The sequence below is a fragment of the Melospiza melodia genome, chromosome 13, assembly GCF_035770615.1.
Source record: "Melospiza melodia melodia isolate bMelMel2 chromosome 13, bMelMel2.pri, whole genome shotgun sequence".
NCBI classification, from domain to species: domain Eukaryota; kingdom Metazoa; phylum Chordata; class Aves; order Passeriformes; family Passerellidae; genus Melospiza; species Melospiza melodia.
The window spans coordinates 21810857-21836063 of NC_086206.1; the positions used below are offsets into that span (position 1 = coordinate 21810857).

General features: G+C 65.3%; 4 protein-coding genes across 4 annotated transcripts; 3 read left to right on the plus strand and 1 right to left on the minus strand.

The window, feature by feature from the left end:
• The first annotated feature begins 862 nt into the window (after positions 1-862).
• RPL13 (ribosomal protein L13) lies at positions 863-5928 on the plus strand. The gene is made up of 6 exons (XM_063168211.1): positions 863-912; positions 1098-1210; positions 2054-2195; positions 3379-3552; positions 4800-4856; positions 5731-5928. The coding sequence occupies exons 2-6, from the start codon at positions 1107-1109 to the stop codon at positions 5887-5889; spliced, it is 636 nt and encodes a 211-aa protein (XP_063024281.1). The 5' UTR covers positions 863-912; positions 1098-1106; the 3' UTR covers positions 5890-5928.
• A 2547-nt stretch (positions 5929-8475) lies between these two features.
• Positions 8476-14721, plus strand: CPNE7 (copine 7). Its single transcript, XM_063168212.1, has 15 exons — positions 8476-8697; positions 10826-11008; positions 11076-11150; positions 11494-11568; positions 11638-11721; positions 11802-11891; positions 12032-12130; positions 12450-12536; positions 12633-12692; positions 12771-12904; positions 13017-13071; positions 13207-13258; positions 13325-13458; positions 13541-13777; positions 14178-14721. Exons 1-15 carry the CDS (start codon positions 8491-8493, stop codon positions 14313-14315), a joined length of 1710 nt encoding a protein of 569 aa, XP_063024282.1. The 5' UTR covers positions 8476-8490; the 3' UTR covers positions 14316-14721.
• A 2329-nt stretch (positions 14722-17050) lies between these two features.
• Positions 17051-19320, minus strand: LOC134424084 (sulfotransferase 2B1-like). The gene is made up of 6 exons (XM_063167582.1): positions 19166-19320; positions 18565-18773; positions 18295-18421; positions 18129-18223; positions 17712-17892; positions 17051-17315 (listed from the first exon to the last, which is right to left on the minus strand). Exons 1-6 carry the CDS (start codon positions 19302-19304, stop codon positions 17200-17202), a joined length of 867 nt encoding a protein of 288 aa, XP_063023652.1. The 5' UTR covers positions 19305-19320; the 3' UTR covers positions 17051-17199.
• Positions 19321-20292: 972 nt separating this feature from the next.
• Positions 20293-25121, plus strand: DPEP1 (dipeptidase 1). Its single transcript, XM_063168337.1, has 10 exons — positions 20293-20558; positions 22190-22322; positions 22544-22676; positions 23147-23297; positions 23390-23459; positions 23749-23925; positions 24146-24230; positions 24304-24379; positions 24535-24670; positions 24948-25121. The coding sequence occupies exons 1-10, from the start codon at positions 20446-20448 to the stop codon at positions 25119-25121; spliced, it is 1248 nt and encodes a 415-aa protein (XP_063024407.1). The 5' UTR covers positions 20293-20445.
• The last annotated feature ends 86 nt before the right edge of the window (positions 25122-25207 follow it).

The following is a 25207-nucleotide window of genomic DNA, read 5'->3' on the forward strand; positions in this document are numbered from 1 at the left end:
CCCTGGGGCCTTTGCCTCAGTCCCAGCTCCTGTCCCGGGTCAGGCTGGAGCTGGGAGCCTCCTGCTCCCTGAGAATGTGAACATGTTCTGCACTGTGTCTTCTCCCCTGTCCCAGCCCAGTCCCTGGGGTCTCTCAGTGCCTAGGCAGTGATTTCCCTGGAGTTCAGGGACACAAGTAACTTTCTACATTTTGGACTCTGCTGCCTGGATGTTTTAATTCCAAACTTGTTTGTTTCTTCCCAGTCTCACTCTGAATTTCCTTTTCTAGCAGCAGATGCAATTTCAAGTTTTCTTTGATTTTCTTTTTTTAACTCACAGACCCTTTGTGGGGAGGGGGATTCAGCTCTGTGGAGCTGAGGGTGACGGTGGGAGTGGTGCACTGTGGGGACAGCGCAGGCTCCTTGGTGGCTTCAGGGCTGCTGCCAGCACTGCTGTGCCACTGCCCCCGGGCAAAGGCTGGGATCCCACTGCTGCGGGACCTGAGATCTGCCCGGGGGATGGACGGAGATCCCTCTCCTGCCTCTGCCAGAGAATGCTGCTACCCCACAAGGGCAGCAGGGAGCCGGGATCCTGCTCTGGGGATGGATGGGGATCCCTCAGCATTTGGGACCAGCGGAACCCCTGCCCAGTGTCCGTCCCATTGTCCTGCCCAGGAGGTGCTGGAGAGAGAGAGGGCATCGAGCCGCTGCTGCCGGTCGAGGCTGGCTGCGGCCCCGTTACCCGTGTCCGCGCTCCCCGTTCCCTCCACGGTGCGCGGGCCCTTTAAGCCGCCGCCATCTTTGCTGCGGGCACGGAGCAGCCGCCCCCGCCCCTCTCCGGGCCGCTCCCGCGCTCCCCATTGGGCTTCGCCGCGGCACTTCCGGCGCCGCCGCGCCAGCGCTTCCTTTCCGGTCGCCATTGTCGTGGCGGGAGGTGAGTGAGGGCCGGGGGCTCCATCCGCCGCCATCCGCCCGCCGGGGCCGCGCCCGCCGCCGCCACAGCCCCGCGCGGGGCCGCGGGGGAGGCCCCGGGGGTGCCGATGGGGCCGCGCCGGGCCGGGGACCGCGGGCTTGGGGGCGCCTGGGTTGTCCCCGCGTTAACTGTGCCGGTGTCCGCAGGCCGCAGCCATGGCGCCCAGCCGCAATGGGATGATCCTGAAGCCCCACTTCCACAAGGACTGGCAGCGCCGAGTCGCCACCTGGTTCAACCAGCCCGCCCGCAAGCTCCGCAGGTGAGTCCCGGAGCTCCGCGGGCCGCGGGAGGGGCTGGCCCGGCTTCGGCGGGGCCGGGACTCCGGGGATCTGTTCCGCCATCCCCCGCTCTGGTCGGGGCGAGCCGCTGCCAGCCGCAGCCAAGTGATGAGACATCTCCGGAATCGCTGCATCCGCTGTGATGAACGCTCTTCCCTGGGTCTCTGATGGCAGCGGCGGCCCCAGGGCAGCAGCAGCCGGACCGGCCCGGCTGTTCCTTCGGGAGCCATCGCAGGGCAGGAGGTGTCCCCCTGCGAGGCGGGAGTGGCACATGTCGCAGAAATGCCGTGTAGCCCGTGGCTGTCACAGGTGGGCAGGAGGCTGGTGACACCTGGTTTGTGACCAGCAGGACCAGGGCAGGGCCTGTCCCCTGCACTGGTGTTGATGTCACACCTGGGGCTCCAGTGTTATATTTGGCTCCTCACTGCACGACAGACATTGAGGAGCATGTCCAGAGAACGGGATGGATCTGGGAAGGGTCTGGATCACCAGGAGCAGCTGGGGGGTCTCAGCCTGGAGAAAAGGAACTCAGGAGGAACCTTCTGGGTCTCCACAACTGCCTAACAGGAGGGATCAGGCTCTGGTCCCAGAGAACAGGGACAGGAGGAGAGGGAACAGCCTGGGTTTGTGCAGGGGTGGCTCAGGTTGGGCATCACAAGGAATTTCTTCCTGGAAAGGGCAGTCAGGCCTTGGCAGGAGCTGACCAGGAAGGGGCTGGGTGCAGTCCTCACTGCTCCGGGCTGGGTTGGTGAGGTGCTGGGGGTCGGGCACAGGTTGGGCTCCATGTTCCCGAGCTGAAGGATGATGTGACCCTGCCCTTCCAGGAGGAAGGCTCGCCAGGCCAAGGCTCGCCGCATCGCCCCCCGGCCCGTGGCCGGGCCCATCCGGCCCATCGTCAGGTGCCCCACCATCAGATACCACAAAAAGGTCCGTGCTGGCAGAGGCTTCAGCCTGGAGGAGCTTAAGGTAAGCACAGAGCATCCATTCAGAAAGGCAAATAAAGTCTGAGCTGAGCTGTTCTCCTGTCTTGCACAAGGTGACTTTCTCAGGTGTTGGTACCTGCCAGGGAGGGCTGTGCATTGCCTGGCTCTGGGAGCAAGGAAAAATGGTCTTACCTGTGATGGTGGAGTGGGGCTGTGAAAAGTGCTTTGAAAGGTAAATGTTTATCTGGTGAGAATGTAATTTAAAATTCTGTGAAAATGAAGCTTAAATAGTGGAAATTTAGTTTAGGTGTATGAAAGAAATTCTTCCCTGTGAGGGTGGGGAGGCCCTGGCACACGGTGCCCAGGAAAGCTGTGACTGCCTCATCCCTGGCAGGCTGGACAGGGCTTGGGATAGGGGAAGGTGTTCCTGCTCACGGCAAGGGATGGAAAGATTAGCAGAGGATGTTGTACCAGGAGGAAGAACCATTCAGCACAGCATCTTGGAGTGGCTGGAGTAATAATAGTTGGATTAAAGCCCAGATGGTTGGATTAAAATGGGAAGTGTTCCCTGTCGCTGTGACCTGCCCAGCTGTGCTGAGCAGCTAAAGGTGGTCTTCAAAGCCACCCACTGTGTCTCTGTGATCAGATTCCACATCAGGGCTCACTGGCAGCACCAGCTGCCTCTGCGCCTGGCTCAGTGTCTTAATTAAAGCATTTATAACTGCAGTTGGTGCACTGAGGCAGGGAAATTGTTCTTCTGGGTGCCAAATACTTCATTGCTTTTTTTTTTTTTAATTTTTGGGTAATGGTGGAACACAAAGCAGGATGCAGCTGTTTGTCTTCAAACAGAAAATTAGTTTTTTGTTTAAGATAATCTAAAAAAATAGACATTATTTAATGGTTGTTTCAGATGGCTAGGAAAAAAATCCTGATTTAATGGAGCTCCCAGTATTCAGTGAAACAGTTGTCCACGAGCTGAGTCATAAACATCTGTGTGAATCCAAGTTTAAACATGTCCTGCAGGGGTTGCACTTTGCTCCTCTAGGGAAATCCAGCTGCAGAAATCAGCCCGAGCAACATTTTAAGCACAAAGATACAGCAGGACACCCTTTGTTGGTCCCTGAGCTGATGCCCAGCCTTGCTCCAGAGCCTGCACCCCGTGCTGGGGTCCCTGCCTGGCTGGTGGCAGCTGTGGGATGCTGACACCGCTCTCTCCTCTCTCTCAGCTCGCTGGCATCAACAAGAAGTTTGCCCGGACTATCGGCATCTCCGTGGATCCCCGGAGGCGGAACAAGTCCACAGAGTCCCTGCAGGCCAACGTGCAGAGGCTGAAGGAGTACCACTCCAAGCTCATCCTCTTCCCCAGGAAGCCAGCCATGCCCAAGAAGGGAGACAGCTCTGTGAGTACCTCACTGCTGGAAGTGTGTCCTGTTCTGGGAGCTTTGGAGTCAGGCAGAGCTCCTCAGCCTTCTCCACTGTGTGAGCCCCATGGTTCTGAGCCCAGCCCAGGCCTGGCAGGGCTGAGTCTAACAGGGCACTCTGGGCTGCAGTGACACTTCAGCCAGGCATTTGGCTGAGCAGCTGCTGGCTTGTTTAGGTGCTGATTCCTGGAGCTTTGCTCCTTGCTCAGCCAATTGAGTTTTAGTTTAGAGAGCTAAATTGTCACAGTGGCTGAAAATTCCCCTTGGAGTCAGTCCTGCAGTGGAAGGCTGAGGGACAGGCTGTGAGTGGCTCCAGAGCTCTGTGCCAGGCAGGCTCCAGAAGGCAATTGTTATTGACATTCAAAAATGGTTTTCATTAAAACCTCTCCAGGATCAGAGCCGAGCTGTGTTCCCTGGCTCTGCTGCCAGTAGATCCAGGGAACACAAGGGCGAGTTCAGACTGTCCTTCCATCTTGTGGAGAATCTGGCAGCTCCAGGCTGCTTAACTCCATCTTCAGAGCAGGGAGAGAGAGCCTGGAGCTGAAACTCTGATTCAGATGTGTTTGCTGGAAGTCAGCTGTATTCAGTAAACGTTTCAGTCATTTTTGTCTGATGACATGCTCTTACAAGAAGCTGGAATCAACTTGAGAAGGAGTTGCTGAGGAACGTGTTTGGTGTACATGAGCTGTGTGGGCTCAGCCTGGAGAAAAGCAGGCTCAGGGAACAGCCTCAGTTTGTGCCAGGGAAGGTGGTTCAGGTTGGACATCAGGAATTTCTCCCTGGAAGGGGTGTTTAGGCATTGGCAGGGGCTGCCCAGGGAGGTTTGGAATCCCCTTCCCTGGAGCTGTCCAAGGAAGAAACAGATGTAGCACTCAGTACTGTGGGCTGGTGACAGTGTGGGGATCAGGCACAGCTTGGACTGGATGATCCTGGAGGTATTTTCCAACCTGGATGATCCTGTGTAAGTTGAGAGCAGCACAGTTGGTGTCAGAGCTGTCCCAGCTGGCAGAGCTGTGGCCGCTGCTGCTCTGGCCGGATCCGGGCACAGCGTGGGTCGCTGGTGCAGCTCAGCAGTGCCAAGCTGGCTTTGTTCCCATTCAGTGTTACAGCTCCTGGCAGGATCATTAGCACCATGTTTAAGCTGGGTACCTGCTGTGCTTTAGCTGAGGTTTTAGCCAGAGAAGTTTAAATTCTGTTCTTCTAAATTCCCATCTTCTGTTGTGCAGCCAGAGGAACTCAAGATGGCCACGCAGCTCACAGGACCTGTCATGCCCATCAAGAATGTAAGTGTCCTTTAATCATGTTCTGGGTGTGATGTGATTGAGGTTGGACTTGTGGAGAGAGAGATGGTTCTGTCCTTGCTGCCTCACAGCTGAGGGTGGCTGTGTCCAGGCATTGCCCATCCTGGATCAAGAGAAAACCAGGAATAAGTCTTTGAGAGAACTGTGAAATTGTGGGTGCTTTGGGTTCAGCTGGGGTGGGACTGCTCAGGCAGGTTCTGTGGTCACCATTTGTCCCTAAATCCTCTCTGCTTCCCAGAGCTGCTGTCAGTAGTGTCACAAACCTCTTTGTCATTCCCTACAACTCCCTGACAGGAGGGTGGAGCTGGGAGGGGCGTCACGGGGGTGTCAGGCTCTCCTCCCAGACAACAAGTGACAGGACTAGAAGAAACAGCCTCATGCTGTGCCAGGGGAGGTTTAGGTTGGATATTGGGAAAATCGCTTCACTGGCCAGGCTGTCCACCCCTGGCACAGCTGCCCAGGGCAGTTGGTAGAGTCCCCATCCTTGGGAGTGCTCAAAAAACACATGGATGTGGCACTTGAGGACAAGGTTGGTGGTAACCATGGTGGTGCTGGGCTAACAGCTCGCTGTTAAAGGTCTTTACCAGCCTTAACAATGCTGTGATTCTGTGAAAGCTGACTCAGGTTTCCCGTGGTGCTTGTTTTCATTCCTGCTCCGGCGAGGAGCCCGCGGGAAGGCAGATCCCGGCAGAGGGCAGGGCCTGTAGATGGCACGAGCGCTCTGTTCCCCCTGCTCTCACAGACACCATGGTGGGAAGCCTGGGCTCCGAGGGGCAGCTTAACTGACTCCTGAGGGGCAGCTCCTGAGGCTCTCAGCCCCGAGGGGCAGCCTGACTGTCTGGCACTCTCCCCGCAGGTTTTCAAGCGGGAGAAGGCGCGTGTCATCTCTGAGGACGAGAAGAACTTCAAGGCCTTTGCCAGCCTTCGCATGGCCCGGGCCAACGCCCGCCTCTTCGGCATCCGCGCCAAGCGCGCCAAGGAAGCGGCGGAGCAGGACGTGGAGAAGAAGAAATGAACTGTTCTCCCCAGAACTGTCAATAAAGAGCCGTAGAGAGCCCGGTGTGCTGTGGTTTTGGGGCACATGGAGCGAGCGGAGCCGCCCCGTGTGCCTGTGGCGGTGCAGGGATGTGTTCCAGCGTGGGAAGCCTCGTTCGCTGTGATTGGAGGCTCCACATTCCCCAACTCGAGTTAAACACCTGTCTTGTGCCCACTCCTCTGCCTTGTCAGGGCTGCAGCCTGGGCTGCCTTCTGCTCTGATTCTGAGGGGCTTTGGGGGTTCCCTCTCAGTGCCAGGCTTTGTCTGCTGCCCCTTCTTGCCTTCCATGCCTATTCCTGGTTTGATGATTCCCACACCTCGGTGTGAGGCAAAGCCTGTACAAGTTGGGTGTTGTGGGGGACACTCAGGTGCTGTCCATATGGGGAGCTTTCCTCACTTTTGGGGGGGTACAGGGGGAGCAAGGTGTGGCCCAGCCCCTCAGCTGGGCTTGGATGGAGCCAAGTCCCAGGGCTGGACTGCTGCTGTGCCATCTTGCATGCCCTGGCCCTTGGCTCAGCCCCTGCTCCAGTTCTAGGCCGCTTTTAGCCATTTCTTCATGGATTAAAGGCCATCCCATGGTAGATGTGGCATTTGGGGACATTGCGGAGAGGGTGAACTGATCTGGGAGTCTTTCCATCCCAAATGGTTCTGTGATACTTTAAATGGCACCACAGGAGCTCAGGAGAAACTGGGGGGTTCTGGCTGATCCTCGTGGCTGTTGGGGGGATCCCAGGCTCTGCCTGTCCCTGGACAGGGGCTGCTGGGTCACTGGGATGGGTCTGTGGGATCAGAGCTGCTCCAGGAGCACCCACGCAGCCCATTTTTGGGATGGGATGGGATGGGGTACTCAGTGCTGCAGTCCTGGCACAGCTGCGAGGTTCCTGGGCGGCTCAAAGAGGTGAGATGTGCCTGGTGAGGTGCTGCCTGTGTCCCATCACCACGGTGTCCCTCCAGCCCCTCTGCCCAGCCCATGTCCTGCTGTAGGTTGGTGCCTCCTGCCCTACCGAGCCGTGCAGGGGCTGTGGGGGGAGTGGGAAGGAGGGTGGCCTATTTCTGCCAGGCAGGCTGGGGATTAGCTCCTGAAGCCCGGGCTCTGGGGTGCCCTCGTGCTTGTTAGCCCTATCTGCATTTTAATCCCTCCAAATTTGAGCTAATTACATCATCTCCCATAAAGCTGGGTTGACAGTGCTGCAGTGCTGGGGGGACAGGGGTGGGTGGGGGGTCCCGGGCTGGGGACTCAGCCCTTGGGGCTCCATGTGCATGGAATGTGGGTCTGGCTGCTCCAGCATGTGGGGAGGGCACCCCCTGGGTTTGGGGGAACCCCACCGTGGGGTTGGGCTGTTGGCTCAGAGTGTGGGGGACAGGACCAAGGTGGCCCTGGGTACCCCATGGGGGGCACTGGGGCGGGTGGGGGGCGGTGGCTGTGCCATGGGGGTCTCACTGGGAGCAGGAGCTCCTGCCCTGGCACAGCCAGCGGTGCCGGGCACCCTGCGGACCCCGCTCAGCCCCGCGGCGGGGTGGGCTCCGCTCCGGAGCCGGCAGCGAGGCAGTTAACGGAGCTTGTCATCCATCTCCCTCTTAGGGCTCCGCTCCCGAGCTGCAGCTTGAGTCAGTTGTGTGGAGGTGGCAGCGGCAGCAGCTCCGGCGGGCACACCGGGCACACCGGCACGGCGGGCACGCCCCGAGCCAGCCCCTGCCGTGCCCAGCCCGGGACATCAGCACCCAGGTGAGGGGGCGACGGGCAGGGTGGGACCCGCTGTCCCCTCCACTGAGCGGCGGGTGATGCCAAGGGGTGCCCGCGATCCCGGGGAGGGGGACGGTGCCCACCGGAGCCGGGGCACTGGAGCCATGTGAGGGGAGGGCCTGGGCACTGCATGACTTCCCCAGGAAACTTCGGCCGGGCTGGGCACGGGAGGGCACAGCTGGGCAAGGGCTGCTCTGCCCCTGCCCCAGCCTGGAGCCCCCGGCACCTGCAGGTGGGGGCACAACCCCGGACCGGGGCCGGAACCGGCAGAGCCCCTCGCTGCCCGCTCAGGCACCGTCACCTGGCTGGGTGCTGCCAGCCTCGGGGGCAGGATGGACGCTGTCCCCAGCACGGGGGAATTGTCACCCGGTGCCACACACACGGAGTTGGTGTCCCCGCTCCCCTCCGGAGAGCCCTGCCCGGCCTGGGGGTGCTGCCCACAGAGATTGGGGTGGTTTCTGCTCCACAGCCCCACACGGGGCACTCCAGGGTGGGCACCCCACCCCACTTAGGGCCCCCCTCCCCTCGGGACTCATCCTGCCGCTGGGGTGGGGCTGGGGCACTGCTGGGCACGGCCCTGCAGGACAGCGTGAGCCCCACGGCTGTGCCCACGGTGCTGGCTGGGATCTGGGGTACCCGGGCCGTGCCAGCTCCCGCTCACCCCGCCGCGCTTTGGTGCCTTGCAGAGCCCCGCGGAGCCACCGGCGCTGGAGCCGCCCCCCGGCTCGGAGGTGTCCCGGGACCCCTGGCCTGGCACCGGGGCCGTGCCCGGCAGCGCGGGCCCCGTGCCCCGGGCATGACGGGCACCTGCCCGGCTCGCTGACAGCCCGCCCGCCATGCCCTTCGCCCACGGGGCCGCCTGTGCCCCGCCGCGCCCGGCTGGCATGGGCGGCGTGCCCGAGCCGTGCCCGCAGGCCCCGCTGGCCGTGCTGTCCAAGGTGGAGCTGCGGGTCAGCTGCAAACACCTCCTGGACCGAGACACCCTCAACAAGTCGGACCCCTGTGTCCTGCTGCTGATGCAGTCCCAGGGCCAGTGGATGGAGGTAGGAGAGGGAGGGGGGCACCGCTGGCACCCACCGAGCCGGGCAGGGCAGGGTGGGACCCGGGCACAGGGTGGGGCATGTAGGGGGCTGCAGGGGATGGTGGGGGGCGACGTGCAGGGTGCAGAACGGGGGTCAGGGTGCAGGAGTTGGTGGGGAGCAGAGTACAGGGTACAGAGCAGGGTACAGGGTGCAGAAAGGGGTGCAGGGTTCAGAGCAGGGTGCAGGGTTCAGAGCAGGGTACAGGAGAGAAAGGGGTACAGGGTGCAGAGCAGGGTACAGGAGATAAGGGAGAGAAGGGGGTACAGGGTGCAGAAAGGGGTGCAGGGTTCAGAGCAGGGTACAGGAGATAAGGGAGAGAAGGGGGTACAGGGTGCAGAAAGGGATTCCAGGTGCAGGGTGCAGAGTAGGGGTGCAGGAGATGGTGCAGAGTAGGGTGCAGGGTTCAGAATGAGGTGCAGGGTTCAGACCAGGGTGCAGGAGACAATGAAGAATGGGCTGCTGGGTGTAGAGCAGGTTCAGAAGTGGGTACAGGGCTCAGAATGGGGTGCAAGGTGCAGAACAGGGTGCAGGGTTCAGACCGGGGTAGAGGGTGCAGAGCAGGGGTGCAGGAGATGGTGCAGAACAGGTTGCAGGGTGCAGAACGGGGTCCAGGGGGTGAGGCAGGGTGGGCAGGGCACTGTGGGGCACCCGGCAGCCTGTGGGGATGGATGGGGCTGCAGTGGGGCCGGGGAGTGGGGCGGGCATGGTGCCCACTGCTCGCGAGTGGCTCCAGTGCCCCGGGACAGGGACAAGGGACACCTCAGCCGCCCTGGGGTGGCTCAGGGCTGGAGGGCTGGCGCTGACACTGGCACTAGGGCTGATGCTGGCACTGGGGCTGGCACGGGGGCTGGCACAGCTCCTTCCATCCCTCCCCGTGCTGAGCTCCTGGCTGGCACCACAGCCCCGCTCTAATCGCGGCCGCTCAGCCGGCGGATTTAGCGCTAAATCCCTCGGTGTGTCATCGACTCTGCTCCAGCCAGCGCCGACCGGGGAGGGAGGGGGGGACAGGGGCACCGTGCCAGCTGCGGTGTGCTGTACCACGCCAGACACTGGTACCGGCTGTGCCACAGTGCCTTGTGCCACGCTCTGTGTGCTGTGCCATGCCAAACACTTGTACCCGGCGGTGCCACAGTGCCTTGTGCCACGCTCTGTGTGCTGTGCCGTGCCAAACACTTGTACCCGGCGGTGCCACAGTGCTCTGTGCCACGCTCTGTGTGCTGTGCCATGCCAAACACTTGTACCCGGCGGTGCCACAGCGCTCTGTGCCACGCTCTGTGTGCTGTGCCGTGCCACACTCCAGGCTGTGCTGTGCCAGACACCAGCCAGCTCCAAGAGGCACGAGGGTCCCTCCTGAGCCACCTTTTGGAGTGACTCCTGTCCCAGCCAGCCTGTGTCCCCCAGACCAGGTGCCTGAACCTGGCTCTGCTGCTGGGTCCAGAGGGTCTGAGGACCCCACAGCCACATCCCCAGAATGGGGGGCTGGCAGTGCCCACACAGGAGGGGCACAGGTGGCCGTGGCAGGGTGGCAGCAGTGTGGGCTCGACAGATGATGCTGGACTGAGCAGGCAGTGATGGGCAGGGGCTGGCAGGGTGCCCTGGCCAGGATGTGTCCCCTTGAGTCACCCCTGGCAGGGACGAGTGCAGGGGAGGCTCCGGAACTGCTCAGCACCCGCTGCCAGCACGGCCAGGAGCTGCTGGGCACCCACTGCCCACTGGGGCCACCAGGATGGGCACAGAGGCTTGTCCTGGCACCAGCCCCTTGCTCCTGCTCCAGCAGAGCTGTGGCAAAGCACAGCCAGAGGCAGAGTATCCCCTTGGATGACCACAGGGAGCAGCGTCCCACACCCAGGGCTGGAGGCTGTGGGGGGCACAAGGGGCTCCTCCAAATGCCACTCGCTCGGGCACAGCTGCTCCTTCCCTGCATCCCCTGTTCTGCACCCCCGTCCCTTCATCCCTCACTGCCCCATCCCTCCTCCCCGTACCCCTCAGCCTGGCATGTGCCATCCCTTCACCTCCCCTCCCAACAGCCCCCGTCCCACACCCCCGAGTGAGCCCTGGCACCCCAAGGCTCCGTGCCACCCCCTCGCAGGTGGATCGCAGCGAGGTGATCAAGAGCAACCTGAACCCCGTGTTCGCCAAGATCTTCACGGTCGATTACTACTTCGAGGAGGTGCAGAAGCTGCGCTTCGAGGTCTACGACAGCCATGGCCAGGCCGGCGTGGGCACGCACGACGATGACTTCCTGGGGGGCATGGAGTGCACCGTGGGCCAGGTGAGCCTGGGGACACCCCCTGGGGACCCCCCGGCCGCGTCCCCTGCCCAACGCTGGGCTCCCGCAGATCGTGGCGCAGAAACGGGTGACGAAGCCGCTGTTCCTCAAGTACGGGAAGTTCGCGGGCAAGTCCACGATCACGGTGAGCACCGGGCCCGGGATGGGGGTGGCACTGGGGGGGTGACACTGAGCAGGGGCCCTGGGGTGGCACTGAACAGAGGGTGGCACCGGAATGGAGTCCTGGGATGGCACAGGACTGGGGTACCGGGACTCCTGGGTGGCACTGGACTGGATCAGTAGGGTGGCACAGACTCTTGGGGTTGAGGAGGGCTCAGGGTCCCCGATGGCATCTGCTGCCCATCCTGAGGGTCCCTGCCGTGCCAGGGAGGCACGTGGGGCCCTGTCCCCTCCCAGGGCAGCACAGGGAGGTGGTGGGCAGGGGGCAAAGCTGTGCCAGGCTCTGAGCACCCTCGGCTGCCTCTCAGATCATCTCGGAGGAGATCTCGGGGAACAACGGCTACGTGGAGCTCGCCTTCCGTGCCAAGAAACTGGATGACAAGGTGAGCTGGGTGCTGGCGGTGAACAGGGCAGGGTGGGCACTGCTCTCTCTCATCCTCCTCCTCCCCCAGGACCTGTTCAGCAAGTCAGATCCCTTCCTGGAGATTTACCGCATCGACGACGACCGCAGCGAGCAGCTGGTGTACCGCACCGAGGTGGGGCTGCGGTGGCACCGGGCCCCCACGGCCACCCCGGGGGCTCCCCGGCCCCGCTGAGCCCCCACCCCGTCCTGCAGGTGGTGAAGAACAACCTCAGCCCCATCTGGGAGCCCTTCAAAGTCTCCCTCAACTCGCTCTGCAGCTGTGAGGAGAAGAGGAAGCTGAGGGTGAGGAAGAATGATGGGGACCTCTATTCCTGCCCTGGGGGCATCTGAACCCCAGCTTCCCTGGGGGTGTGCTGGGCACCCCTCAGTGCTGGGGAGGGGGCTGAGCCGCCCGGTGCCCCCCTGAGCCGTGCCCATCTCAGTGTGTGGTGTGGGACTACGACTCGCGGGGCAAGCACGACTTCATCGGGGAGTTCTTCACCACCTTCGAGGAGATGCAGAAGGCCATGGGGGAGAACAAGGTGGGACATGGGGACACGGGGATGGCCTGGGGTCACCCTGTGTGCTGCCAGCAGAGCCTGTCCTAGCAGCCTCCTTCCAGCTCCTCCTCTGGGTTCGGCGTCATTTTCTTCTCTCTGCCCTCCTGTTTGGGGAAGGGATGCTGGGTTTGGGTGGCTGGGAGGGGGGGAAGGCAGCTGCACCCTGGGGCTCTGGGGGTGCAGGGCTATTGGGCTGCAGTGTTCTGGGGGTCCCCATGGGGCACGGTGGCACCGGGGTGGAGGTGCCCAGGCTGGGCCGTGCCCGGGGGGGCCGCAGGCAGCGCGGGTGCCGGTGCCACAGGTGCAGTGGGACTGCATGAACCCCAAGTACAAGATCAAGAAGCGCAACTACAAGAATTCGGGGGTCGTGGTGCTGCTGGACCTGAAGGTGAGCGCCTGGGAGCTGTGCCAGGCCATGCCAGGCTGTGCCAGGCCATGCCGGGCTCCGTGGGGCACAGCCACCTGACACGGGTCCCTCTGGAAGATCCACAGGGTTTACTCCTTCCTGGATTACATCATGGGCGGCTGCCAGATCCATTTCACGGTGAGCAGCGTCCCCTCCCCGGCCAGCAGGGACAGCCCGCGGCCCTGCTCACCCTGGTGACCCCGCTGTCCCCTCCAGGTGGCCATCGACTTCACGGCCTCCAACGGGGACCCCCGCAACAGCTGCTCCCTGCACTACATCAACCCCTACCAGCCCAACGAGTACCTCAAGGCTCTGGTGGCTGTGGGGGAGATCTGCCAGGACTATGACAGGTTGGTGGCCCTGGTGGGGCCACACACACCGGTGACATTCACCCAGGGTGAGATCTGCTGGTGACAGGCACTCAGCGCTGGCACCAGAGCTCCTCACACCCTTCCCTTGCAGCGATAAGAAATTCTCAGCTCTGGGCTTTGGTGCCAGGATCCCCCCCAAGTACGAGGTGAGGGCTCTGCGGGACCCAGGGCTGTGCTGGTCCCTCTGGGTGCCCTCGGCTGTGGCACAGCTGGGCTTGGCACACACTGGGGGCCGTGTAGGGGTGCACCAGCTGCCCCCTCCTCTTCCTCCCTCCCTCCAGGTCTCCCACGACTTCGCCATCAACTTCAACCCCGACAACGATGAGTGTGAGGGTGAGTGCAGCTCCAGAGGGCCGGGCCCATGGCTGGCACGGCCCTCACCCCTGGCACACCCCACAGGCATCCAGGGCGTCGTGGAGTCCTACCAGAGCTGCCTGCCCAAAATCCAGCTCTACGGCCCCACCAACGTGGCTCCCATCATCTCCAAGGTGGCTCGGGTGGCAGCTGACGAGGAGCGGACCAAGGAGGCCTCGGTGGGTCCCCGTGCCCCGCCGGGGCCGGCTCAGCCCCCGCACGCGCGGGTCGGGCAGCCCCCGAGCATCCCTGTCCCCCCAGCAATACTTCATCCTGCTCATCCTCACCGACGGCGTGGTCACGGACATGGCGGACACGCGGGAGGCCATCGTGCGCGCCTCCTACCTGCCCATGTCCATCATCATCGTCGGCGTGGGCAACGCCGACTTCACCGACATGCAGATCCTGGACGGGGACGACGGCGTGCTGCGCTCCCCCAAGGGCGAGCCCGTGCTGCGCGACATCGTCCAGTTCGTGCCCTTCCGCGAGTTCAAGAACGTGAGTGGGGAGCGACAGCTCCTGCCCGCCCCTCCTGGCTCTTCCCTCCCCTCCCAACCTTTCCTATCCCCTCCCGTCCCCTCCCGCCCCTTTCCATCCCCTCCCGTCCCTTCTTTCCCCCTCCCATCCATCCCTTCCCTTCTCGTCCCGCTCTGTCCCCTCGCTCCCCTCTGCCCCTGTTGGCGCAAGGACCCGGTGCCCGCGGCTCAGCCCGGTGTCCCGGTGTCCCGGGGCTCAGCCCGGTGTCCCGATGTCCCGGGGCTCAGCCCGGTGTCCCGGTGTCCCGCGGCTCAGCCCGGTGTCCCGGTGTCCCGCGGCTCAGCCCGGTGTCCCGGTGTCCCGCGGCTCAGCCCGGTGTCCCCGTGCCCGCGGCTCAGCCCGCTGTCCCGGTGTCCCGCAGGCGTCGCCCACAGCCCTGGCCAAGTGCGTGCTGGCGGAGGTGCCCAAGCAGGTGGTGGAGTACTACAGCTACAAGGCCTTTCCCCCGCGCTGCCCCCGGCCCCCCACCCCCGAGCCCAACCTCGGCTCCCCGCAGTGAGGGACCCCCGACCCCGCTTTTCCCCAGTGAGGGACCCCCGACCCCGCTTTTCCCCAGTGACGGACCCCCAGCCCAACTCCAGCCTCAGTTTCCCCTGTGAGACGCCCCCAGTGCCCCCCAGCTTTGGCTGCCCCAGTGAAGGCCCCCAGCCCCAGTCTAATGTGCCCCAGTGAGACCCCACCCTGTCCTGGTGTGCCCTGGGGACACACGGGGTCCCCGCCAGGCCCTGCCCTGCCACCAACCCCCGCCTGGGACACGGGGAAGGTCCCGGCCCCCCAGTGCAGGACACCCCCAGCCCCCAGCACTGCCCATCCAGCCCCGCTGTCCCCTCGGTCCCCGCTTCTCTGTCACTGTGACCTTTGGAGACTGCATGATCCCCCAATAAAGCACCACCCTGTGCCCACCCTCCTGCTCTCTGGGTGCTGATCCCACCCTCGGGGTGTCACTGGGGTGGGTGGGCAGCCCTGGCCGCTGCCGTGTCCCCTCGCGGTGACACCGGTGCCCCTGGCGGTGACCAGAGCCGAGGGCAGCGCCCCCGTCCCGGTGTCCGTGGCCGGGAGAGAGCCGGGAGCGCCGGAGCAGCCGCGGCTTTGATGTGCCAGGGCCGGAGCTCACCCTGCTGTGCCACGGCCCCGAATCCAGGGCACGGAGCGGGGAGAGGCGGCCACGGAGCCGGCCCTGCTGCCCGGCACATGGCCACTGCCACGTGCCCTGTGCCATGGGCTGTGTGCCCTGTGCCATGGGCTGTGTGCCCTGTGCTGTGTGCTCTGTGCCACATGCCATGTGCTGTGTGCCATGTGCTGTGTGCCCTGTGCTATGTGCCCTGTGCTGTGTGCCCTGTGACACACGCCATGTGGTGTGTGCTGTGTGCCCTGTGCTGTGTGCCCTGTGCTGTGTGCCCTGTGCTGTGTGCCCTGTGCCACACGCCATGTGCTCTGTGCCCTGTAGCATGCGCTCTATGCCATGTGCCATGCACTGTGTTCCCTGTGCCACATGCCATGTGCTGTATGACCTGTACCACACCCCGTGTGTCCCCAGCTGTGTTCCCTGTGCCATGTATGTGCTCTGTGTGTGTAACCTGTGCCACGTCCTTGGGCCATGCACCACGGTCACCTGTAACATGACTGTGTCATGTCCCATGTGCCACACTGTGTGCTGTGTCCCACGCGTGTGTTCCTTGTGCCACATGCCGTGTGCTACGTGCTCTGCCATGTGGCATGCAGTGTGGCATACTCCATGTATCTGTTCCATGTGACAGATGCTGTGTGCCTTGTCATGTTCCCTGTGCTATGTGTTATTTGTCATGTGCTCTGCGCCATTTGTCATGTGATGTGTTCTGTGTGCCCTGTGCCAGGTGCCATGCTCTTTGTGCCATGTTCTGTGTGCCCTGTGCCACGTGCTGTGTGCCATGTTCCCTGTGCCATGTGCCACGCTTCATGCTGTGCCACGTGCTGGGCACTGTGCCACACTCCTGCCATGTGCTGTGTGCTGAGGCTGCCAGCATGGTGCCAGCAGAGGCTCCTGGCACGGTGACATGTTCAGGGGCAGGGTGTGCCCAAGGCCACCACAGGGACTGAAACTGGGGCCTGGCACAGCCTCACGGGGTAGGGGGCCACCTGAGGTGCCACCGAGTTGGGCTCCGGGTGCTGCCACGTCCCTGGGCGCAGGTGCCAGGTTGGCCCAGGTGGGTGTCACTGTCCGGGGCAGCTCTGCCGGCCCTCGGGCACCGCTGGCAGCACACGGCAGGGGCAGGGGCGCGGTCCCTGCCCCCCCATCAGCCCCTATTTATAGCTGTGATTCATCCCTTCGGGCCGGGATCCCGGCTGTTGCCGTGGAAACCCAAACCTGCCGCCGGGAGGATGCAGCGGGGCCGCTCCTGGGCGGGCAGGAGCTGCCCTGGCACCCCTGCCCATGGGGACGGAGGGTGGGTGCAGAGGGACCCTCGGGGCTGGCAGTGTCCAGGGACACCTCGCTGGGCTGTCCGTGCCAGCAGGAGGGGCTGGCACAAGGGGCAGGGTTGGCAAGGCTGGCACAGGGGGCAGGAGTGGCAGGACACGGGTGCCACTGTCCCACAGAGTCCAAGGAGGGTCTCACCGGCTCCCCCCTGTCAGCCAGGCCTAGGCAGGGGTCCTGGTGGTGCCAGGGCCGAGCCCCCACCCTGCTCACCCTGAGGAAGCCAGTTGATCACTGACTGAGCCTCTGCTGCCCGGGGGCTCCACGGGGCGATTCCTTGGCAGGAGAGGGGCTGGGGGCTCGGGCTGCTCCTGCCCGGGACACCCCAGGGTGCTGGGGGTGGAATGAGCCCCTCGGTGCCAACACCCCAGCAGGGAGATGGGCAGGGAGAGCACCCGGCCGGGGTAACGGGGCGGGGGGCACTGGAGGGGGGCCCTGGGTGCTGCTGAAGGAGCCAGCCCCGTGCCGCGAGCTGTGCTGGCAGGCCCTGTCCCCACGCTGTGACCCCGCCCGGGCCGTGCTGCCCCCCCGGTCATTGCCCCCGCCCGTTAATGAGGGCCCCGGGGATGCGTCCCCACCCCGATGTGCTCCTGATAACGGCAGCTGTTCCTGATAACAGCAGCGCTTCCCGCCCCGCTCCCATGGGAATCGTTGCCTCGCAGGGAACAACAATAAATATTTATTTCCGCAGGGTGGGATGGGCGGAAAGAGGGGTCACGGCCACAGCCCCGGGCCGGGGCAGCGGGAGCACGGGGACGGCCACAATGCAGGGCCGGGAAAGCTCCCTGGACCCAGGGAGGAGGAGGGACGGTGCTCCCAGACCCCCGGCCCCGGGGGGTGACACAGGGGGGCTTTGGAGGGGCCCTGCAGGGTCTCCGTGTGGTTGTCAGCAGGTGAGGGCTCAGCGTCCCCCCAAAGCCCGGCGGCTGCCTCAGGCCATGGGCCACTGTGTGGGCAGCTCCGTGTCCCCCATCTCCTCCTGGTAGCGCCGGTTGAAGAGCGCGTTCTGCTCGGGGGAGAAGTGGCTGCGCCAGTCCCCCACCACCCCTGGGGGACACAGGGACAGCCAGTCAGGGTCCCTGTCCCACCACCCCTGGGGGACACAGGGACAGCCAGTCAGGGTCCCTGTCCCTGTCCCACCACCCCTGGGGGACACAGGGCAGAGCCAGTCAGGGTCCCTGTCCCACCACCCCTGGGGGACACAGGGCACAGGCAGGCAGGGTCCCTGTCCCTGTCCCACCACCCCTGAGGGACACAGGGCAGAGCCAGTCAGGGTCCCTGTCCCTGTCCCACCACCCCTGGGGGACACAAGGACAGGCAGGCAGGGTCCCTGTCCCTGTCCCACCACCCCTGGGGGACACAGGGCACAGGCAGGCAGGGTCCCTGTGCTCTCGGTGTCCCCGCAGTGTCCCCGCGGCGCCGCACGCCCCCAGCCCCGCTCACCCTTGCGCATGAAGCGGCCCTGGCTGTGGTCCATGATCTCGGCGGGGATCAGGGAGTAGTTGGCCATGGCGTTGTCCCGCATGGCCGAGAAGCTGCAGTGCTGCTCCAGGGCTGCCAGCGTGCCCGGTGCCAGCGGGCACCCCAGGAAGGTGCTGAGGCGCTGCGCGGTGCCCCGCAGGTCCTGCGGCGGGAGCGCGGTCAGCACCGGGCACCGGGGACGGGGACGGGACAGGACATGGCGGGGCTCACACCGGGACAGGGACGGGGACACGGCGGGGCTCACACCGGGACAGGGACGGGGACACGGCGGGGCTCACACCGGGGACGGGGCCACGGCGGGGCTCACACCGGGACAGGGACAGGACGCGGCGGGGCTCACACCGGGACAGGGACGGGACGGGACACGGCGGGGCTCACCTGGTGCAGCTCCTCGTAGGTGACATAGAGGATGTCCAGGCGGTGCCGCTGGCCCAGCCAGCCCTTGACGTGCTCGAACCAGGAGCCGTAGTGCACTGGGGGGAGGCGGGGGGTGATGGGGAGCCCCGAGGCTCAGCCCCCCCCCCCCAGACTGCCCCGTCCCTACCTGTGCCCTCGAGGAACTGCGTCAGGAAGGCATCGAAGGAGCTGGGGTCGGGCAGGAACTTGGCCAGGTGGTGGAAGTGGTAGAAGGAGACGGCGACGTCTTTGGGGTTCCTGGCCACGTAGATCACCTGGAGGGACACAGAGTCACCCCGCAGCCGGGGGCGTTCCCCTGCACCCCGCTCAGAAATCCCCCAGCGTTTCCCGGCTGCGGGAAGCCCCGGGGGTGCGGGATGTCCCTGCAGGCCCCCCCGAGCCCCGGGACCGCTCTGACCTTGGCCTTGCTGCGCTGCAGGGCGGGGGCCAGCACGGGCGCGGGCAGGTGCGTGGTGAGGAGCCGCGGGCCGCCCGTGTCCCGCAGAGCCTCCCGGCAGTAGATCTGCTCCAGCCACGGCGCCCTCTCCCAGTTGGGAATGGTCTTGGCCGGCCGGGCGTCGCCGAGGCTGAAGAGCAGCGTCAGGATCTCCTGCATCCAGGTGGTGCCTGCAGGGGTGACTGTCAGGGCAGGGCCGCGGCACCATGGCACGGCACGGCACGGCACGGCATGGCACTGCCCTGGCACGGGTAGCAGGGATTGGCACAGCAAGGCACGGCTCACCCTGTCCCGTCCCATCCCACCCCGACCCCTCCCGTAGCAGCGGCTGGGCCGGCAGCGCCGTGTGCCCCTCCCCGAGCCCCCAGGGACACCAGGCTGGGGCTGGGGACAGCGGGGCAGCCGGACAGGGGCTCGGGGTGCCCGTGCTGTGCCAGAGATCCAGCGGGACCCGGTCCGGGTGTGTCCCAGCCCCGGCAGCTCCGGGGAGCTCCCGCCCCAGCCCGAGCTCCCCGTCCCGTCCCGTCCCCTCTCGTTGTCCCGGTGTCCCCCATCCCCTCACCCGATTTGGGGTAGGTGGCGATCAGCACGTCGCTGGGGCGGAAGGTGAAGGCGGCGGCGAAGCCGAGCGACTCCTGGGTGTGGAGGTGGCCGGGCAGGGCGATGCCCGCGAAGGTCTCGGTCACCTCCATGCGCTCCATGGCCCGGCCGGGCGGGACGCGCCGGGAGCCGCTTAAGTAGCGCAGAAAGAGGAAGCGGCCCCGGCGGGCGGGGGGCCGGAACCCCCCGGCACATTCCTGCCGGGGAGCCGGGAATCCGCGCTGGGGCCAGCGCCGGGAGAGCGCGGCTGGCAGGGGCTGCCCGCACCCGGGATGGGATGGGACGGGATGGGACGGGAAGGGTGGGATGGGATGGGAATCCTCCCGTTCCTGAGTCACCGCCGCAGCCGGGGAAACGCGGGGGCCGCGTCACCTCGGGAAGGCCGAGCGATGCCAGCCCCACACCGTGCCCACCCCGGCTCCCCGTGCCTGGCACCGCAGGAGGGGTTTGTTGCCATCAGGAACACCCCAGGACGAGGTGTCCAGCTGGACCGGCCATCTCCGCGTGGCTCCAAGCCATTCCCGAAGCGCAGCCAAGGCCTCGCTGGGAAGGACGGCACAGCTGGAGCCAGCAGGGATGCGCAGCATGGCGGTGCCTCAGTTTCCCCTCGGGACGCTGCAGCGGGACCGAGTGCGGGGGGCCCGAGCGCACACGGAGCAGCAGCAGCAGCAGCAGCAGCAGCCCCACCGCCGGCCGTGCCACCCCGCTGCTGCCCCCGGGCATGCGGCGGCTCCGGCGCCACGGCGGGGGTGGCTCTGGGGGGGCCGGAGCCCATCCCAGCCCCGTCACCGCACGCAAGCCGGAAAAGTTCATTCACAGCCATCGCAGGCAGGGACCGCCCGAGTGTCCGGGGCCGGGGTGAGCGGGGCCGGGGGTCCCGGGGGTGCCGGGGGTGCCAGTGCCGAACCGGGGGTGCCGGGGAGGCTGAGGCGCGGATGGGACTGGCACTTTCCCAACTGAAGAATGTCTGGGCTTCATTAGAGGGATCGGGAGCGTCCCCGCGGCTCGGAGGAGAGGCCGAGGCACGGCCCGGCCACCGGGGCTGGGCTGGGAAGGCCGCGAGAGAGCCCTGGCACTGCCAGGCGGGCACAGGGCAGCCAGGGAGGGGAAACGCCACGCTCCTGGTTATTCATTGACGGCGGGAGGGGACGGAGGAGCGCGGAGCGGCCATCCCAGTGCCTGCGCTCTCACGGCGGTGCCGGGTCCCCCCTTGTCCCCAGCAGCAGCAGCCAGCGGGAGAAGATGCCCGGCGGGAGCGTGTGGGTGCTGGTGCTGGCGCTGGCACTGCCCAGCACTGGACAGCAGCACCTGCAGGAGGCCGAGCGCATCATGAGCACCACGCCGGTCATCGACGGGTGAGCAAAGGTCACCGGGCCCGCAGCGAGCTCGGCTGCTCCCTCCGCGTGGGAAAACCCCAGCTGGGAAACCCTGCTGGGACAGCCCGGGGGGCATTCCGGGTCCGGGCCCCCCTGCGGGAACGGGGAGCAGGGGATCCCCGTGCCAGGCACCCCAGGGCTGTGCAGGAATAGGGGACAGCTTTCCCAGGGGATCCCCGTGCCCGCACCCCAGGGCTGTGCAGGAATAGGGGACAGCTTTCCCAGGGGATCCCCGTGCCAGCACCCCAGGGCTGTGCAGGAACAGGGGACAGCTTTCCCAGGGGATCCCCGTGCCAGGCACCCCAGGGCTGTGTAGGAATAGGGGACAGCTTTCCCAGGGGATCCCCGTGCCAGCACCCCAGGACTGCGTGGGGACGAGGAACAGATTTCCCGCGGATCCCGTGGCACGGTCCGTGCACCGAGGGGATCCCCGGCGCCGCAGCCCGGCGGGAGCGGGCAGGGTACGGGAAGCCGGGGCTGGGCTGCCCCGGGGGAAGTTCCTGCTCATGCTGATGGTGTCCCCGCTCCCTTCTCGGGAGCCTCAGGAGGCCTCGGTCCCTGCAGCTCTCCCTGGTGGAACACGGAGCAGGGCAGGGGGAGCGGGGATGTGGGACCGTGACAGGAGCAGGAAGTGGCACCAGCCCGGACCCTGCCACGTCCCCGGGAGCACCGCTGGGTGTGGGGTGGGCCAGGATGTCCCTGCGGTGACATCCCTGCCGAGGGGGTGTTGGGCTGGCTCCCCTGGGTGTGAGGGTGATGATGGGCTGGGAAGGTGCAGGGGAGCGTCCTCAGGGGGGTCCCACATGGCACTGTCACCTGGGAGGGACCTGTCTCCAGTTCCGGGCTGGAGCTGCTGGGGGGGCTTGTGGCTGAGGGGACAGCTGGGGGGACAGACGGACTGGGGATGGATGGATGGATGGATGATGGATGGATGGATGGATGATGGATGGATGGATGGATGGATGGATGATGGATGGATGGATGGATGGACGATGGATGGATGGATGATGGATGGATGGATGATGGATGATGGATGGATGGATGGATGGATGGATGGATGGATGGATGGATGGATGGATGGATGATGGATGGATGGATGGATGGATGATGGATGGATGGATGATGGATGGATGGATGGATGGATGGATGATGGATGGATGGATGATGGATGGATGGATGGATGGACGATGGATGGATGGATGATGGGTGGATGGATGGATGGATGGATGGATGGATGATGGATGGATGGACGATGGATGGATGGATGGATGGATGGATGATGGATGGATGATGGATGGATGATGGATGGATGGATGATGGATGGATGGATGGATGGATGGATGGATGGATGGATGGATGGACGATGGATGGATGATGGACGGATGGATGGATGGATGATGGATGGATGGATGGATGGACGGATGGATGGATGGATGGATGGATGGATGGATGGATGGATGGATGGATGGATGGATGGATGGATGGATGATGGATGGAATGACATCCAGATGAGGGCACTGTGTGTGTGGCCAGCCAGCAGGGTGGGCAGCCTGAGGGTGAGTGGGCCGAGGGTCTGGCCCCTCCTCAGCGCCCACCCTGTCCCTGCCCAGGCACAACGACCTGCCCTGGCAGCTCCTCCGCAAGTTCTACAACCAGCTGAGGCTGCCAGCAGCCAACCTGACCCTGCTGAACGACACCCACACCAACATCCCCAAACTGCGCCAGGGCCACGTGGGCGGGCAGGTGGGAGCACCGGGGCGGGCACTGGGGAGGGCAGGGCCATGAGGGAGGGCACCAGGGAGAGTGAGAGGGCTCTGGGGAGGGCAGGGGCACCAGGGAGGGCACCGGGGTGAACACTGGGGGTCTTGGGGCAGCACCAGGACTGGCAGAGTTGCTGGGGTGAGCAGTAGGGTGGGCAGTGCCTGGGCTGGGGGAGTGCTCACGCTGACGGGGTGCCCGGGCAGTTCTGGTCGGTGTACGTGCCCTGCGAGACGCAGAACAAGGACGCGGTGAGGCGCACGCTGGAGCAGATGGACGTGGTGCAGCGCATGTGTGACCTGTACCCAGAGACCTTCCTCTGTGTCACTGACAGCAGCGGTGAGCGGGCACGGGGACGGGCACAGCGGGGACGGGCACAGCGGGGACGGGCACAGCGGGGATGGGCACAGCGGGGACGGGCACAGCGGGGACGGACACTGCGGGGATGGGCACAGCGGGGACGGGCACAGCGGGGACGGGCACCACGGGGATGGGGCACCACGGGGATGGGCACCACGGGGACGGGCACAGCGGGGACGGGCACCACGGGGACGGGCACCACGGGGACGGGCACAGCGGGGACGGGCACTGCGGGGACGGGCACCACGGGGACGGGCACCACGGGGACGGGCACAGCGGGGACGGGCACTGCGGGGACGGACACAGCGGGGATGGGCACAGCGGGGATGGGCACAGCGGGGATGGGGCACCACGGGGATGGGCACCGCGGGGATGGGCACCACGGGGACAGGCACAACGGGGCTGCCGAGGGTCCCGCCCGCCCCGCTGATGTCCCCGCCCTCCCGCAGGTATCCGGGAGGCGTTCCGGACCGGGAAGGTGGCCAGCCTGATGGGGGTGGAGGGCGGCCACTCCATCGACAGCAGCCTGGGCGTCCTGCGCACTCTGTACCGCCTGGGTGCCCGCTACATGACCCTCACCCACAGCTGCAACACCCCCTGGTAGGGCCCCCGGGGGCACGGACGGTGGCAGCGCTGCCATGGGGGGATGTGGTCAGAGGGGTGGCCACTCTGATGCTCTCCCTGTTCTGCAGGGCTGACAACTGGCTGGTGGACACCAACGATGAGGAACCTGTGCACCACGGCCTCTCACCCTTTGGGAAGGTGAGGAACAACATCAGCGGTGCCCAGGAGCAGTGGCATTGGAGGAATGTGGTACTGGCACCCACTGGCACCATGCTGGGCGCAGTGTTCCATCCATCCATCCATCCATCCATCATCCATCCATCCATCCATCCATCCATCCATCCATCCATCCATCCATCCATCCATCCATCCATCCATCCATCCATCCATCCATCCATCCATCCATCCATCCCTCTGTCCCCCCATGCCCAGAGGGGACCCCTCCCATGTCCCCCTCAGCCCCCAGCCCTGTCCCCTGTCCCTGCAGATGGTGGTGGAGGAGATGAACCGCCTGGGCATGATGGTGGACCTGGCCCACGTCTCAGTGGACACCATGAAGATGGTGCTGAACATCTCCAAGGCCCCCGTCATCTTCAGTCACTCCTCTGCCTACAGCCTCTGCCAGCACCGCCGCAACGTGCCCGACGACGTGCTGCAGCTGGTGGTGAGTGTGGGGCACGGCCAGGGGCACTGGGGCTCTGGGGGCACAGCCAGGGACATGGGGGGCTCTGGGGGCATGGCCAGGGACATGGGGGGCTCTGGGGGCACGGCCAGGGACATGGGGGGCTCTGAGGGCACAGCCAGGGGCACTGAGGGCTCTGGGGACACAGCCAGGGACACGGGGGGCTCTGGGGCTCTGGGGGCTCAGGGCTGCTCCTCCCCAGGCCTCCACGGGCAGCTTGGTGATGGTCAACTTCTACAACGCCTACGTGACCTGCAGCGAGAAGGCGCAGCTGAAGGACGTGGCAGGTGAGGGGGTGCCCAGGTGGCTGGGGGTGCCAGTGTGCCCCCCTGCCCTGCTCACCCCCGTGTCCCCCCACAGACCACATGGACTATGTGAAGAAGGTGGCCGGTGCCCAGGCTGTCGGCTTCGGGGGGGACTACGACGGGGTCTCAGGGTAAAGGGGGTGATTGGGATGGGATGGGATGGGATGGGATGGGACAGCGTCCCCACCATGGGGACATCCTGAGGAGCAGGGGTGCCCCCCCGCACCCTGTGTGGGCAGCTGGGGGTGCTGGGGGTGGCCCAGCTGTGAGCAGTGGGGTGGCACAGGGTCCCCACCGGCCTGGAGGACGTCTCCAAGTATCCCATGCTGGTGGCCGAGCTGCTGGCGAGGAACTGGACGGAGCAGGAGGTGAAGGGAGCCCTGGCTGAGAACCTGCTCCGGGTCTTCAGCAGAGTGGAGGAGGTGAGCGGGGCACGGGAGGGACAGGGCAAGGGGACCTGTGGGGACACGAGTGGCACCGGGAGCATTGGAATGGGGATGGATGGGACACGGGGACACTTGGGGCAGCAGCCACAGGTGGAACATCGGGGCATGCGGCACTCAGGAATTTGTGGGGACACAGGGAGGCACGGGGACACACGGGGCACCGGGACGTGTGTGGGATGGTGGCACAGGGACGTGCGGGGTGGCAGGGGCTCCGTGCCCGTCTCACCGGGAGCCCACGCTGTGCCCACGGCAGGTGAAGAGGAGCCTGCAGGGCACGGCTCCCCTCGAGACCCCCATCGCCTTCGAGGAGCTGGAGAGGTCGTGCAGAACCAGCTACGGCTACTCCGACCCGGTGCCCGCCCGGGCACCGCCCGCAGCCCTGGCACCGCCGCTGGCCCTGGCGCTGCTCCTGGCCCTGCTCTCCTAGCGCCCGCCTGGCACCGCGGGCCTGGCACCGTGCCCGGGCAGCCGGGCGGGGCAGATCCCGCTCTCCTCTCCGCCGGACCTGCCGGC

Bases quoted from the DNA above. Each gene is read 5' to 3' on its own strand.
- LOC134424084 (XM_063167582.1), bottom strand. From the start codon at position 19,304: ATGGAGCGCATGGAGGTGACCGAGACCTTCGCGGGCATCGCCCTGCCC. The intron at 18,422-18,564 runs GTCAGAGCGGTC...GTGTCCCTCCAG, and splicing joins TGCAGCGCAGCAAGGCCAAG to GTGATCTACGTGGCCAGGAA. The intron at 17,316-17,711 runs GTGAGCGGGGCT...TGTGTCCCCCAG, and splicing joins GGGCCGCTTCATGCGCAAGG to GGGTGGTGGGGGACTGGCGC.
- DPEP1 (XM_063168337.1), top strand. From the start codon at position 20,446: ATGCCCGGCGGGAGCGTGTGGGTGCTGGTGCTGGCGCTGGCACTGCCC. The intron at 20,559-22,189 runs GTGAGCAAAGGT...GTCCCTGCCCAG, and splicing joins ACCACGCCGGTCATCGACGG to GCACAACGACCTGCCCTGGC. The intron at 23,298-23,389 runs GTAGGGCCCCCG...CCTGTTCTGCAG, and splicing joins CACAGCTGCAACACCCCCTG to GGCTGACAACTGGCTGGTGG.
- RPL13 (XM_063168211.1), top strand. From the start codon at position 1,107: ATGGCGCCCAGCCGCAATGGGATGATCCTGAAGCCCCACTTCCACAAG. The intron at 2,196-3,378 runs GTAAGCACAGAG...CCTCTCTCTCAG, and splicing joins TCAGCCTGGAGGAGCTTAAG to CTCGCTGGCATCAACAAGAA. The intron at 4,857-5,730 runs GTAAGTGTCCTT...CTCTCCCCGCAG, and splicing joins CTGTCATGCCCATCAAGAAT to GTTTTCAAGCGGGAGAAGGC.
- CPNE7 (XM_063168212.1), top strand. From the start codon at position 8,491: ATGCCCTTCGCCCACGGGGCCGCCTGTGCCCCGCCGCGCCCGGCTGGC. The intron at 11,151-11,493 runs GTGAGCACCGGG...GCTGCCTCTCAG, and splicing joins CGGGCAAGTCCACGATCACG to ATCATCTCGGAGGAGATCTC. The intron at 13,259-13,324 runs GTGAGTGCAGCT...CACACCCCACAG, and splicing joins CGACAACGATGAGTGTGAGG to GCATCCAGGGCGTCGTGGAG.